Here is a 14,063-nt window from a genome sequence, read left to right as displayed (position 1 = left end):
AGACAGATTGATATTTTGCAACATTATTTTGAGTGTCCACTGTCTTCAGAAGATAGGGAGTATAGAAAAATATGATAGAGGAAATACAAAATGCTTATTATAGATCAGGTGGAATATATAAAATGCATGACATCTCATCTATACCACTGGTTTAATGGCCCATATAACACAGCAAGTTATAACATGAACCATGGAAACATTTGAGTAAATTTCCTGTTTGCTGCAAATATTTGTCTCTCTCATTTCAGTAAAGCTTTTCCAGAAACTCTAATGATCTACTGGATCATTATGCTATTTTTTAGTTAAAATAGTGTAACCTTTAGGCAAGGTTATACACTGTATGTGGTTTTTTTCAAAACTTATTAGTAGGGGTGAATATCATATTCAACCAAAGCCCAGTTAACAAGATGAAATGGGATAATTTTGAAATGATACTCATTCCCCTGGCATGTAGAGGGCATGCCCTGTTCTGAGCTTTTTTCAAAACACCAGTTCTGATTAAAGCTCTGAAAAGCTTGGCAAAAACAAAAGAAAACTGTCATTGTTTCTTTAAGACACAACTGTTTTTATTTAAAGCAATTTAGACCTATTGGAGTTAGCGCAGTGAGGGCCCAAATATCCAACTGCAGCCATAACTATTTCATGGGTCACAGTAATAGTGCATTAATTTAATTACGTATTACTCTTATTTTTTTATTTACAATGCACCATATTTTATATTGCTTCTTACAAAGACTAATATTAAAAAACTGAAAAGTAAACCAGGCTGTTTGTTTGTTGTAACAGGCTCATACATCACAATTCAATTAATAATCGGTTTTGACTTATAGTTCCTTGTAGGTTTTCAAAACTAACACAGCAAGAAATAAATAAAGCTATTGAGTGGAACTAATGTTGTCTCTACAGTACTCTGGTCTTATGTTTATAAATTAAATAAAAATGAGTGTTAGATGAAGGTATGACATTCTCAGCCTCCCTAAATAAACCAGATACAAAATCTGTGCTATATCTCCTCAGCTTTTTATAATGCAATGAATTTGACAATTGGCATCAAGAGAAAAACAACTAACAGCAAGAAAGCCATCAATTCAAATGTGTGAAATACAACACAAATATTTCAATAAAACCTATTCACAGTTTCCAACAGATACTCAGATCCCCCAAGTTCAAGTACATGGCCACATATTCTGGACCATAAAAAAAGCCGAGACATCTTGACCCCTGGGAGATGTTGCCTTCCATCCTTCCAAGGTCAGTAAAACGATCATTGGGACCAATATGCTGACTCTGTGAACCACTTATAGAGGGGCTGTAAACACTGTGATTGAAACTTAACATTAAGAAAACCAAGATCATTGAAACTTAACATTAAGAAAACCAAGATCATGGCATCCGGCCCTCTCAATTCCTGGCAAATAGATGGGGAAGAAATGGAGGTAGTGACAGATTTTATTTTCCTGGGCTCCAAGATCACCGCAGAGAGGGACTGCAGCCAAGAAATTAAAAGACACTTGCTCCTCGCGAGGAAAGCCATGGCAAATCTAGACAGCACATTATAAAGCAGAGACATCACCCTGTCAACAAAAGTGTGTATAGTCAAGGCTATGGTCTTCCCAGTTGCAATGTATGGCAGTGAAAGTTGGACCATAAGAAAGGCTGAGCGCCAAAGAATTGAGGCCTTTGAACTATGGTGCTGGAGAAGACTCCTGCGAGTCCCTTGGACTGCAAAGCGATCAAACCGGTCAGTCCTAGAGGAGATCAACCCTGACTGCTCTTTAGAAGGCCAGATCCTGAAGCTAAAACTCAAATACTTTGGCCACCTAATGAGAAGGAAGGACTCACTGGAGAAGAGCCTAATGCTGGGAAAGATTGAGGGCAATAGAAGAAGTGGACGACAGAGAATGAGGTGGCTGGATGGAGTCACTGAAGCAGTAGGTGTGAGCCTAAATGGACTCCGGAAGATGGTAGAGGACAGGAAGGCCTGGAGGAACGTTGTCCATGGGGTCGCGATGGGTCGGACACGACTTCGCAGTTAACAACAACAACAAAGCAGTGTGAAGCAATATATAAGTCACAGTTTTATTGCTATTGCTATCTATTTTAGTATTTCTTGAGCTTGGACTTGATGAAAAATAATTTGAAAACACTATTCAATACATTCAGTGAATAATTGTTCATATTTGTAAACCCTTATACTAATAATACTTACATTTTATTAAATATTGTTTTTATAATAACACCAAAATTCTCTTTGCAATGATCATAACTACCTCAAATGTTCTCAAATACAGATGTAATTGCCAGTGTCCAAAGGGCAGGTGCTACAGCAGAAAAGACCTGGGATCCTGCAGAACAAACTCTTTAGAAATGATCCCACAACCCATCTCTTCTGCTGGGATAAGCAGATGCAATTGGGTGGCAGCTATCCTCAGATAACCTGGCCCCATGCCACTAATTCAACATAAGTAGTTCCAAAATTAGAGTGATAACCTTTATTGTCATTTTTTTTCCTCTGGGTACAATGGCACACATTAAAAATGAAATTTAGTTGCTTCCTCTCAAAGTTTACCCATACATAACACACATTTCAAACACACTATATACAACATATGTATAGACCTACACCCTTACATATAAAATTATAAATATATGATGAGTTATGTTCCCCATACCTATTATCTGCATTTCTAGAGTAAAGATTTGCAAGTTTCAAAACTAATTTATTCAGTAGAGAAAAGCTGGATATTATTCAGCTCAGAAAATTATTTTCATTGAATGTAGGATGTCGTGGAAAGGAGGATGATTAAACATACCAAAGTAAAATGTGATGGAGAATTCAAATAGCAAGCAGAAAATCAACGATTGAAAGCAAAACACAAAAATAGATTAAATAATATTTTATATTTAACTAGGTGGGCCAGCAATGAAGTACCCTTCGTATTGCTTTTGATGGCAGGGGAGTCAAATTTTGATGAAATATTAGAGAAATCTCAGCACTTTTCATAAAAACATGGTTCAGGCATGAGTCATTTAAAGGAAATCAGAAATTATTTTCTTATAGAATGGTATTTTTTTCTTTACTCTGAATCCTATTTCAAAGCACACTATTTTTAATGTCATGTATTTTAACAAAACTCTTGTTTATTTTCTTTTAATTGGAATTTGAATGTTTGTTAATACATCTTCATTAGCATGTCTGCATTACTCTGCTCCACTGGAACAAAACAGCTATTTGAGACATAAAAAATGAATTTAAAGTGAAATATCTTCCTCCTCCCCCCACATCAGCATTTTTGAAGCTGCAGGCAACGCACTGCATCTGCAGTGAATCATACAGAATGACATCTTAAATGAAGGAATGGATAGCAGAAATAAAAGGTATGACATAACAGTTCCATTCTAATATCATTAGTACTGTTCTAGCTTCTCTCCACCAACACACAAACTTTCAGGCAGGAATGCCCACACTGATATGATTAACATTATCATAAAGACTGAAGAGCATTGTACTTCAGCAATGCTGATGACTACATGCAAATACTGGCCTTAAAGGAAATGAGAGAAAACCACTTAACAAACTTTAGGTATAATACTTCAAAAATACTGCAATGCAGGATGACCATTTTCCACACCGTAACAAAACCGATTTTTGTAAATTCTGGCCCAACAAACAATCAAACAAACAAAAGACAGTGGTATTCTACTCTGCTCTTTGGGGATCACAGCATGCAATGATTAAAAAGCTGATCTATATCCAATTTGTCAATGTGGTTGCACTGAGAAAATGACGTAACATTTCTCAATTTCATCATTTGACAGAACAAGCTAAAGCCTTTATACCAGAAAACAAACTAAAGAGTTGTCAAATGTTGGCAGCAGCAAGAATTTCAAACATCCTCTTTGCATTAAAGCACTCAATGGTTTACAATATGATCAGCTAAACCACTTGATAGCTAGTTCCATTTTAAATGAATTCTAAGTTAAGTTATACTTCAATTCTTACCATCTACACATGCTGGTCTTGCCCTTGTAGTACCGGCAATCTGTCCTTTTTTACATGCACAACGAGCTGTTTGTCGGGCTATAGTTCTTCGAGGCTGACTGCTGTCTCTGTCCAAAGTAACAATTTCACATGTACCTGCAGCCAACTGACCTGGGGGGGGAAAAACAGAAACAGGTATCATAGTCAATAACTATTGTAATCCAAAAGAGTCATGGCCCATTGTTGCAACAGACTCTTCTCAATAAATGGAAATTCAGTGGAGAAGTATAGATATTGATATTTGTAACAAAACAAAGGTAACATTTTTCTCATGTTTCATCTTGAAGGAACTGGTGTTTAAAAAACAAGCTGGTTCTAGAAATTATTTCAAGTTAACAGTCATGATGATATGAACCCCAGAATTAGGAAGAAGCAAACTGTAGTACTGAACATCTTGACTCATCACCCATTAGTTTTTCTAGAAATGTGTCAATGACTGATAAAGTTCCTTTTCAAACAATTACTAGTAAAATATTTATTGATTGGTTTAATTGATATTCCAAATGTCTTCAAAAGCTGAAGAAGTTTTAAATTCTTCCTTTTTTTTCCTACTTTGGAGTAGGTTTGTCTGAATGCCTGAGCAGGGAGATGGACTAGAAGACCTCCAAGGTCCCTTCCAACTGTTATTCTGTTTACTGACCAACTTCACTCAGCATGTAGTCCTCACATGGAACTACATCTGCATGGATAGCATGTAGTAGGGTACCACAAGGTTCTGTCTTAGGCCCACATTTTCATAAATGATTTAGAGAAGGTGATAGAAGGGTAACTCATCAAATTTGCAGATGATATCAAGCTGGGGGGAATAGCCAACACTTTAGAAAATAGCCTCAAGATACAAAAGGATCTTGACAGCTTTAGACACTGTGCTCTATCCTGCAAAATGAAATTCAATGTAAAGAAAAGTAAGGTTTTACACTTAGGCAAGAAAAAAAAATGGACACATATAAAGTAGGTGGTACCTGGCTCAACAGCAGTAACTGTTGACTGGAGGTTTTAAAGAACAGATTGGGCATCAATTTGTCCAGAATGGTATTAGGTCACCTGCTTGAATCAGGGGTTGGACTAGAACATCACCAAGGTGCCTGCCAACTATGTTATTCTGTATTCTTTAATTAAAATGATGGACAGACATTAGTGAGATGCTGAAGCTAATACATCCATGGCCAGAAAAGCTCTATGAGTGACTTTGGAAGAGTTACTCTCGCTCTGCCCTATCAATCTCATGGAATTGTTATAGGAAAAAAACAAAAAACAAAGGTAGCATTGTGGACACTGCTTTAAGCAGAAAGAGAAATTTAAATCTAGTAATGTAACATAAGATAAATTAAAATAAAATAAAGCAGTATACAGAAAGTCTGTAGCAGGATTTCTTAACTATTGAAGGCTCAAAAATGTTCAAACGTGTTTATCAGAGAATGAGAATCACTACATTAGAATAACATGTGTAGGTTTGTATTTATTTTTCAGCCCAAGACCATTTTTTCTTTAGTACTTTCTTTGTAGTCCATCTTTTATTCAATTTCCCTTCACCCTTTCTTTCAAAAAATATTTATTTATTTACTAAATTTATATGCTACCCATGTCAATATTGAGTATCTTCCTTCCTTCCTTCCTTCCTTCCTTCCTTCCTTCCTTCCTTCCTCCCTCCATTCCCCACATATTTCTGTGTATTTATTTCATTATCAAAAAATGAAGAATCTTTATAAATGGTAAATGAGATATGCAACCAATTAAAATATTAAAATTATTTTAACAATTATTAATAAAGTATAAAATATTTAATGGAACCTTACAAAAATTACATACTTTTCTTTTACCTCTTCACGGTACTCTTTTTTTCTTAAAAGCAAAGATCAATTCAAAATAGATCTTACATAAAAATGCAAAAGTTTAAATGTGTTTAACATTTTTTAAAAAAAAAAACAATTATTCTTGTAGCCTTCCAAAAATATCCCCAAAATTCTGGTTCCAAGGTGTGGATAAGTTCAATGGAACTAAGTGGGAAGCCATATTATCACACACATAAGAAGTCTAAAAATAGGCATAAGATATCACTGTAAAAAAAGGTAATAAAACTAGCATAATGGAGTGGTTCAAGAATTGAAGCATAAATCAGTATTGTTCCAGTCATAAAACTTATATGATCTAAGGAAATCCATCATTCTACACTCAGTTTGCAATAAAAACATAATAAACAATCTACTTCTTATGACTAATACAAGCATTCCAAAAATATACACAAGAAACGTTTAATTTATGTGAACCTTTTAAAGAAATCATTGTAATCATCATCATCATCATCATCTCCAAAAATACATCTCCCCCCATTGGCAACAATTCATTTTTTATGCCCAGTTTAAAACACCCAGCTAGAATTTATCTCTGGTGAATAAGAAGCTCCATCTCATTTTATACAAATCTGCTTGACTCCATTTGAGATCCTGGGTTTTAGGTCTGAAAGAAACATTTAATTTGGGGGTAACATATTCTCAGCTGAGTAACTCTACTTTTTTTGTTACTGTAAACAAAAGCCTTAAAGATAAACTTGTTTTAGTTCAGATAATGTGATTATGTACCACATAAATTATTGTTTCAATTGTGGCTGGTAATTCAAACCCTGGTTTTTATAATAAGTTAATAAAACATTTATATGATAGTTTAATAATTAGTAAAGTTATTATGTGCTTTTAATGATCACTGTTTAATCTGTAAGGTATACACATACACATACATACACACCAATCAGACCTATAAATATTTATGTAGTATTCTGAACATTTTTTATTGTAAAGATATTGCACATTAAATTTTTCAAAGAAGATAACAGATAAAAGCTTGGATTAAGCATCAAAGTCTTTTTAAAATTAAAGCTGTTTCTGATATATTTAGCTCCCTTCAGTTAGAGAAAGACTGCTCTGTATGACCATTACATTACTAATAAGGTGAATCACTCTAGCTTATAATGACTTTCTAATGAAAACCAGGGTTAAGTCACATGTTCTTATGAACAGCAGCATCTGCAGAGAGTCTAAATGCATAATTGGTGGCACATGAGAAGATGCCTTGAGGAAGCCAAAGCATTATTTCTGCTATCAAGGAAATCTCCATCCATGGAAGTGACAATTTTCAAAACAAAACAAAACATTATATTTTATATGACACAATTCATTCAAATTACTTTGTGACCTGACATTCAAGCCAATTTGGTATCCAAGTGCAGTTAAAATGCTACTTCTTTCATAGCTGCTTGATTCTCCGAATTCAATAATACCTTAGAAATGTTATATAATAAATGGCTTGGGAATGTTTTATAATTGGAAAAGTAAAAAAAATGCATACAGTTTAAAATATGAAACAAAAGTACAAAAATAAATTTTGTATTAAAAACAATAATATTCTATAAACCTGTATCTGGCTGTTTCTTCCTGACAGTAGAAGTAAACAAAGATGAAAACCAAATGACACTGAAGAGTTCAAGAATGCCACCGGCATTGTTTGGGAAATGCAAATACGAGTAATCATATAACAGCATTAGTGCTCTTGCTTGTTTATCATAATAAATATTCAGAATTCTAAGTCCCCTTCAAGCAAAACACAATATATTTGATAAAATATTCCAATTCATCTCACACCCTTCACATAACTGATTTCAATGATGAGGCTATTAGAAAAGATAAAAATTGTTACTTCACATTGAATGACTGAAGAGCCTTGGTGGAGCAGTGGGCTAATGCCTCCTTAAGTGACACCAGCTGCCTGCAATTAGTGCAGGTTCGCATCCCACCAGGCTCAAGGTTGACTCAGCCTTCCATCCTTCTGAGGTAGGTAAAATGAGGACCCAGATTGTTGGGGGCAATTAAGCTGACTTTGTAATAATGCCGCTTGGGGTGTGTGTGAAAGCCCTAATAAGCAGGCATATACATGGAATGAAGGCTACTGCTAAGCTTGTAAGCCGCCCTGAGTCTTCGGAGAAGGGCGGGATATAAATGGAATTAAAATAAATAATAAATAAATAAATATCATTCTACTAGCACTACCCGATATTTAGCAAATGTTTATTTTCAAAACTGGGTTGTTTTCAGTGGCATGCAGTTGATTACTTGCTACTAGTTCCTACAGCCTTGATTCATTCTATCTTTATCTCGCATCCCCATCATCATCATCTCTCTTTCTTTATCTCTCTCTCTCTTTCTCTTTCCAAGGATATCTTGGCTATTTTTTGATTAAAGAAAAAATATAGAATATATTATTATTGAAAGCAACTTCTGGACACCAAAGACAAGAACTAACAAATAAACATCTGAAACACACTAAAGTTACATTTTCAGGAAAAAAAATCCAATGAAATTGATAAATTACAATTTCCTGTGATATTCATCTGCCTTCTTTGCACTGTTTCTTTGTTTCTTTAGTGCCTTAACTGCAGGAAATATAGACTTTAAGGGAAAGCAATAACCAGGCAAAATAATTTAATAAATGAAAGACTAAAACCCTTAGATTTAAATAAATATGCAAACATACCTCATTAACCCAAAGATAGTAAAATTGTTTCATAATATGACTTTGATTCTGATACCTGCACAAAATAGCAGCACCTTTTTAATTTAAGTATGATCAATTACACCTGAATTATAAGTATGATCAATATTTGAGCCGGTTTCATTGATATAGAAAACAGTTACTTATTCAAGCAAATTCTCAGTTTGTTGAACTACAAGATTTCAGACTACTCCTGGCTGTTGTCAGATCTTCAGGGAAGCCAAGGTACATATTGCATTTTTCTAGTTTTTCTATAAGCTATGTCATATTCTTGAGTGTGAAGTCCTATGAGAGATAAGATGAAGCTTTGGGTTGCTAAGAAAGCTTCTGCTATTTATCTCAAGCTTTAACTGAGTACAAGCAATAATCACTATTGCGTAAAATATACTGGACTGAAAAGTATATGGGACCATTCATGAGAGTTCATCAGCATTCAGGAGGCAAACAGCACAACTGCAGTAAGTGAATACAGGTTCAGTCTACTGACTTTAATCTCCATCTCATTCATTCAGCCTTTACTTTTGGCACAGCTGTATGATAAACATTCTTACACACTGCAGTCATGGGATTCCTTAAGAGGGTGAACAAGCAAGAATGCAGTCTTAATGTATTTAAAAATATATTGCATGTATTAATAGGTGGGGGAGCAGATCAGTAAAAGATCACACATACTTTGTATTCATACAAAGAAAAAACATGAAATCAGTCATATATTAAACAAATGAATGGACAAATTTAAATTAAGTAAAATGGTGGCATTTTGATAAGAAATATTAACACAGAAATCAGTGAGGAATATTTAGCCTGCAGAAGAGGTTACTGGTGGGAAATATCAATCTTTAAATATCAGAAAGGTTACCTTATAGATAGTGCAGTTGATTTGTTCTGTGTGGACTGGAGGGCAGGATTGGACCCAATGGGTTCAAACTCTAGGGAAGTAGATTCAGATTAGATATTAGGAGGAATATCCTGATTGTAGGAGTTTTCAACTACTGTATATGTTTTGTGGTATGTACTTCTCTGCTGGAAATCCGTAAGCAAAGGCTAAGATACACACTTGCATGATTGAATTTGTTTATTTAGGCCCAAAAACCAAAATAATCCATCTTAGTGAAATACCTGATACCTAGTTTGCAAATTATTTGCAAATTGCCTGTGATCCTATAAAACTATAAATTTGATTTAAATTATCTGAAGTTGAAACAGGTGCATGGGCTTACATTGGTTAAAATTACTCATTTTCGCCACAGTTTGAGTTCTTTCCTTATAGAAGACAATTTCAGATCAGTATGGTTCAGGATCATCTCCCAAAAACTTCAGTGTCTTGGCTCCTCTTAATGATGGGGTAGGAGTGTGCACTCAGTCTATTTAAACAACATATCAAAGACCTGGAAGCTCAACAAGATTAGTTCTGCTCTGTTTTTTTCTTTCTTTCTGAGCAGTCAAACTCCTCTTTCCAAAGCATTGAGGTATTTACATCATATAACTGACTCCATCCATCCATACATACATACATACATCTTACTACATTGTATCTTCTAAAAGGATTCAAGGATCCACTTTGTTCTATCTATCTATCTATCTATCTATCTATCTATCTATCTATCTATCTATCTATCTATCATCTATCTATATATCCATTCACCCATCCAAATTATTGGCCGCTCCATTTTTATGTACAATTGCTATTATCAGATCAGTATGATACAGTAGTCACTTTGAATGTAACTAAATTTTGAAATACCGTCTGCAAAATTAGGCAGACCTTGACTGCCCACTGACAATCCACCATTAATTGTATTATATTATCTTTTCTTTATTATTATTTTTAATACTTTTTATTTCTAATGGTGGACTGTGACCATAATAAAAATTACTATTATAATTTAGTATCAATGTTGAATTGTGGTTTACAGATAAAACCTACCAAACAGACTTCTGAGTTACAGAGTATAAATGGGACTGGACATTAAAAGGAAAAAAAAGGTTAATTCTGACATTTTAAAAAATAATGCATTCAATCTTACAATTTTTGGGGTAAATCTTTGATGCAGTAGTCTAAAAATCTGGGCCTATCATATCTGAAATGCAAATAGAAATACCTAACTCTCTGATGCCATCTAGTGGTCATCTGGGTTTCTGCACCAAGGTATGAAAAGTCTATTAAATCCTATCATCTGCTAAATTTATCTGATTTTCCTTATCATTCTCTTTTTATTTAATAAATTTTAGATACTCACAAACATGAGAAAAATAAAGTTAAAACTTTACATAGTGTACATATTGTACATATATTGTATATATTGTTCCTCTATAAATATATTTGTATATAGAATATTTTATATAAATATAGATTTAATTTTAAGGGTTAGTTGTAGAAATCAATATTTCTGTTATAAGAGCAAAAGGCTATGTTGGTTATAAAAACCATCGCACCGGCCCCTAGAGTCGGAAATGACTAGCACACATGTCCGGGGGAACCTTTACCTTTTTTTATATTTGTACATTCAAATATTACAATTCATTTTCCTGGACTGACATAAAATACTGCCTTGTTAATACATACAAGCAAAGTATGTATAAATTAGGCGAGATTACAATTCTAGTTTCTTATGAATTTTCCCACCAGAAATTCTTTCCTTTAGGTTTCAAAATGGAAGTACATTAGTTTTTATCTAGGGGTGTTCATAATCAATGTTTTAAGTTCAGAATGATTGTGTTGCCTATATTCAAAATATCCTTAATTCATGCTGATTCTCAGAACATGGACTTTTTTGGTTGGAACACACCAAACTGCCTATTTTAAGGTTGTCTTCTATGATGAAAACACAAAACATCTGAAATGTTGCAATTCACAATGGCTAAGTTTTGTTTCATTTCAGACTTGTCACACTGAAAACAACAATTCCAATTATGACAGGGTTTGCATTCAAACCATTCTGACCACCCTACTCTGAACCAACAGGTCAGTATTTCATTTATGGCACAGGAATAACTAGAGATAAGTTTTCAATTTACAACCATTCATTTAGTGACTGTTCAAAGTTACCATGGCACTGGAAAAAATAACTTATGACTGTTTTTTACACTGTTGCAGCATGCCCATGGTTTAAATGCAAACTCTCTCCCATGGACATGTCATCAAAATTCAGATGCTTGGCAATTGTCATGTATTTATGACAGCTGCAGTGTCCCAAGGTCATGCAATCACCTTTTGTGACCTTCTGATAAGCAAAGTCAATGAGGAAGTCAGATTCACTTAACCACTATACTACTAACTTAGCATCTGCAAGGATTCACTTAACAACTGTGCCACGGCATGCCAGCAACCGGTCCGCACAAACAAGCAGAGCCCCATCCATGGGATGCAGGCAGCACACAAAACTATGCAGTCTCCAGTCCATAGAAAAAAGTGTCTCCACGGAACTGGTCCCTGGTGCCCAAGAGGTTGGGGACCTCTGTCCTAGACCAAATTATTCTAAGGGGGGGGGGTGTAGTTCAGTGTTTTCAAGAAATGATTCTATTGAGTCCTGTACAATATAGGTTTAGTTTAGGGACAAACCACTGCTGGGATATCTCAAACTGCTTCAATTTCCAAAGATTTACTTCCTGAAATTGACAAACTAACCCCCAGAGCAGCAGAATCTAGAGGAGGTTTGCCATGGTCTGAAATAAAAGCAGAACATTTCAAAGTTATCCAGAGCATTTCATATCTGAATTTGGGAGCTTTACATCCCTAAAATTTTGCTGGTTTTTTTAATATGCTTGTTAATGAATAGGAGAAGGAAAAAATAGAATATATGTACATTACATTGAACTGATGCAAACAATGGGAATTTTAATTTATTATAAATCATCTGGAGTTAGGACTAAGTAACATGCCATTGGATTAACTCAAATAGCAAATTGTTCAGAATTGTAAATTGGGAAAAAAAATGTGAAAAACTCCAAAAAGATATTTCCAGACATGAAAAAGGGCCTTACAAGTCAAATGCAGGACAATGTAAGCAAGTGCAAAATGAACTTTACTGGCTCTGAAACCCCAAATTTTAGATATACATCCATGGAGTGTGGCTTGATAATATTTAATTTCAAAAAAGTCTATCACAATTAACAGTTTAAAGACTATGTCTATGTACCAAGCTATAAAAAAGCACATTCCACGCAAGGAAGATAACTGAAAATAAATTATAAATATGGCAATGCCTTATATAAATCTACAATCTGATTCCACTTTTTGTAAGTATAGTACTGGTCACTGTAGATAAAAAAAGAGAGATTGTAGATCTGGAAAAAAATAAATGGAAAGTAAACCAAAAGGCAAGTAGAATAATTAGGGATTTATAGCCAGTTTGCAAAGAACAAGATTGTAATATTTGGGTTGTTTAGCTTAAAGCAAAAGAGAACAAGCACAACAGAGATATAACTGAGGCAACTAAAATAATAGTGAACAATAGTGGTAAAGGATTATCACTTTTCTACATGTACAGTATATTTTTGAGCTTCATAAATACATGTGATTGGCACGATATAGTGCAAGCTCTGTTCAGGCAATAGACACAGATGCACATGAGATGGGTTGAACAACCTGATTCCGTCATGTAGCATTAACTGACTTCCACAAATACAATATGTCTGTTAGCAACATATAAAGTTTCAGTGCAGAATTTTAAACACACAGCATCCACGTGAGTTGGAACCATGAGAGCACAGGCTTCAGGATTACATGGAAGTTTTCACATGCAAAACTTTACATGCAAAGAAAATCTCTAGATGCAAAGGCTACCTTGCCAAGACAATCATGCTTTTCTTGTGGAAAACTGACAATCTAGTGCAAATGGATAGATGAGAATTCATTTCTAATTGAATGCTACACGGAAAGATTATCTCAATGAATGTTAGATTGTGATACACAGTCTGATCCAGCAGAGCTTTTACAGACCACTACTCTATGCATAATTAATTTCATTAGCAGTTGGAATGTATTATAGAGAAAAACTTTGCCAGTAAAAGAAAAAAAATGGTTGAAGATTATAAAAAGACAGAGAGACAGATAATTTGCTGGAATGTGTACTGTTGACAGAAATAACTTGCTTTGCTGTTTAACTAAACTCCACTTTTATGAGTACCACATGGCTTGGATGGGCACTTACTATCCATGCTGTTATGGCACAACTAATTAGATATAAATATTTTCAAGGGAAAGGTATAATTGTGTACTTTCACAAAGATTTATGAAAAATAAGCAAAAGTGTTAAAACATATAGGAGATATACGGACTGTGAAATTATGCATATCACATAGTGCAAAACCAATGTGTCATTGATATACCGGTAATCCTATTTATATCTGTTTAGAAGTAATTCTGTATTCAGTGGGCTATTCTGCAGCTTTAATCAGATGTATTTTAAGAACAAATTTAAGCTCATAAAGTTATCAGCAGTTATTTTTAAGCAATCACTGAAATTATTAAGATTTC

The 14,063-nt window shown here is 34.3% G+C and overlaps 1 protein-coding gene across 1 annotated transcript in view; it reads right to left on the bottom strand.

The window, feature by feature from the left end:
- TAFA5 (TAFA chemokine like family member 5) overlaps positions 1-14,063 on the bottom strand; it is a 308,510-nt gene that overhangs the window by 143,648 nt on the left and 150,799 nt on the right. The window contains exon 2 of the mRNA XM_083366449.1: positions 4,004-4,153. Within this exon, the coding sequence (XP_083222575.1) occupies positions 4,004-4,153 (150 nt within the window). The remainder of the gene's footprint in view (positions 1-4,003; positions 4,154-14,063) is intronic.

Source organism: Vipera ursinii (genome assembly GCF_947247035.1).
Source record: "Vipera ursinii genome assembly, chromosome: 6".
In the NCBI taxonomy this organism is placed as follows: Eukaryota; Metazoa; Chordata; class Lepidosauria; order Squamata; family Viperidae; genus Vipera; species Vipera ursinii.
This window is presented reverse-complemented; position numbering and strand designations above follow the sequence as displayed.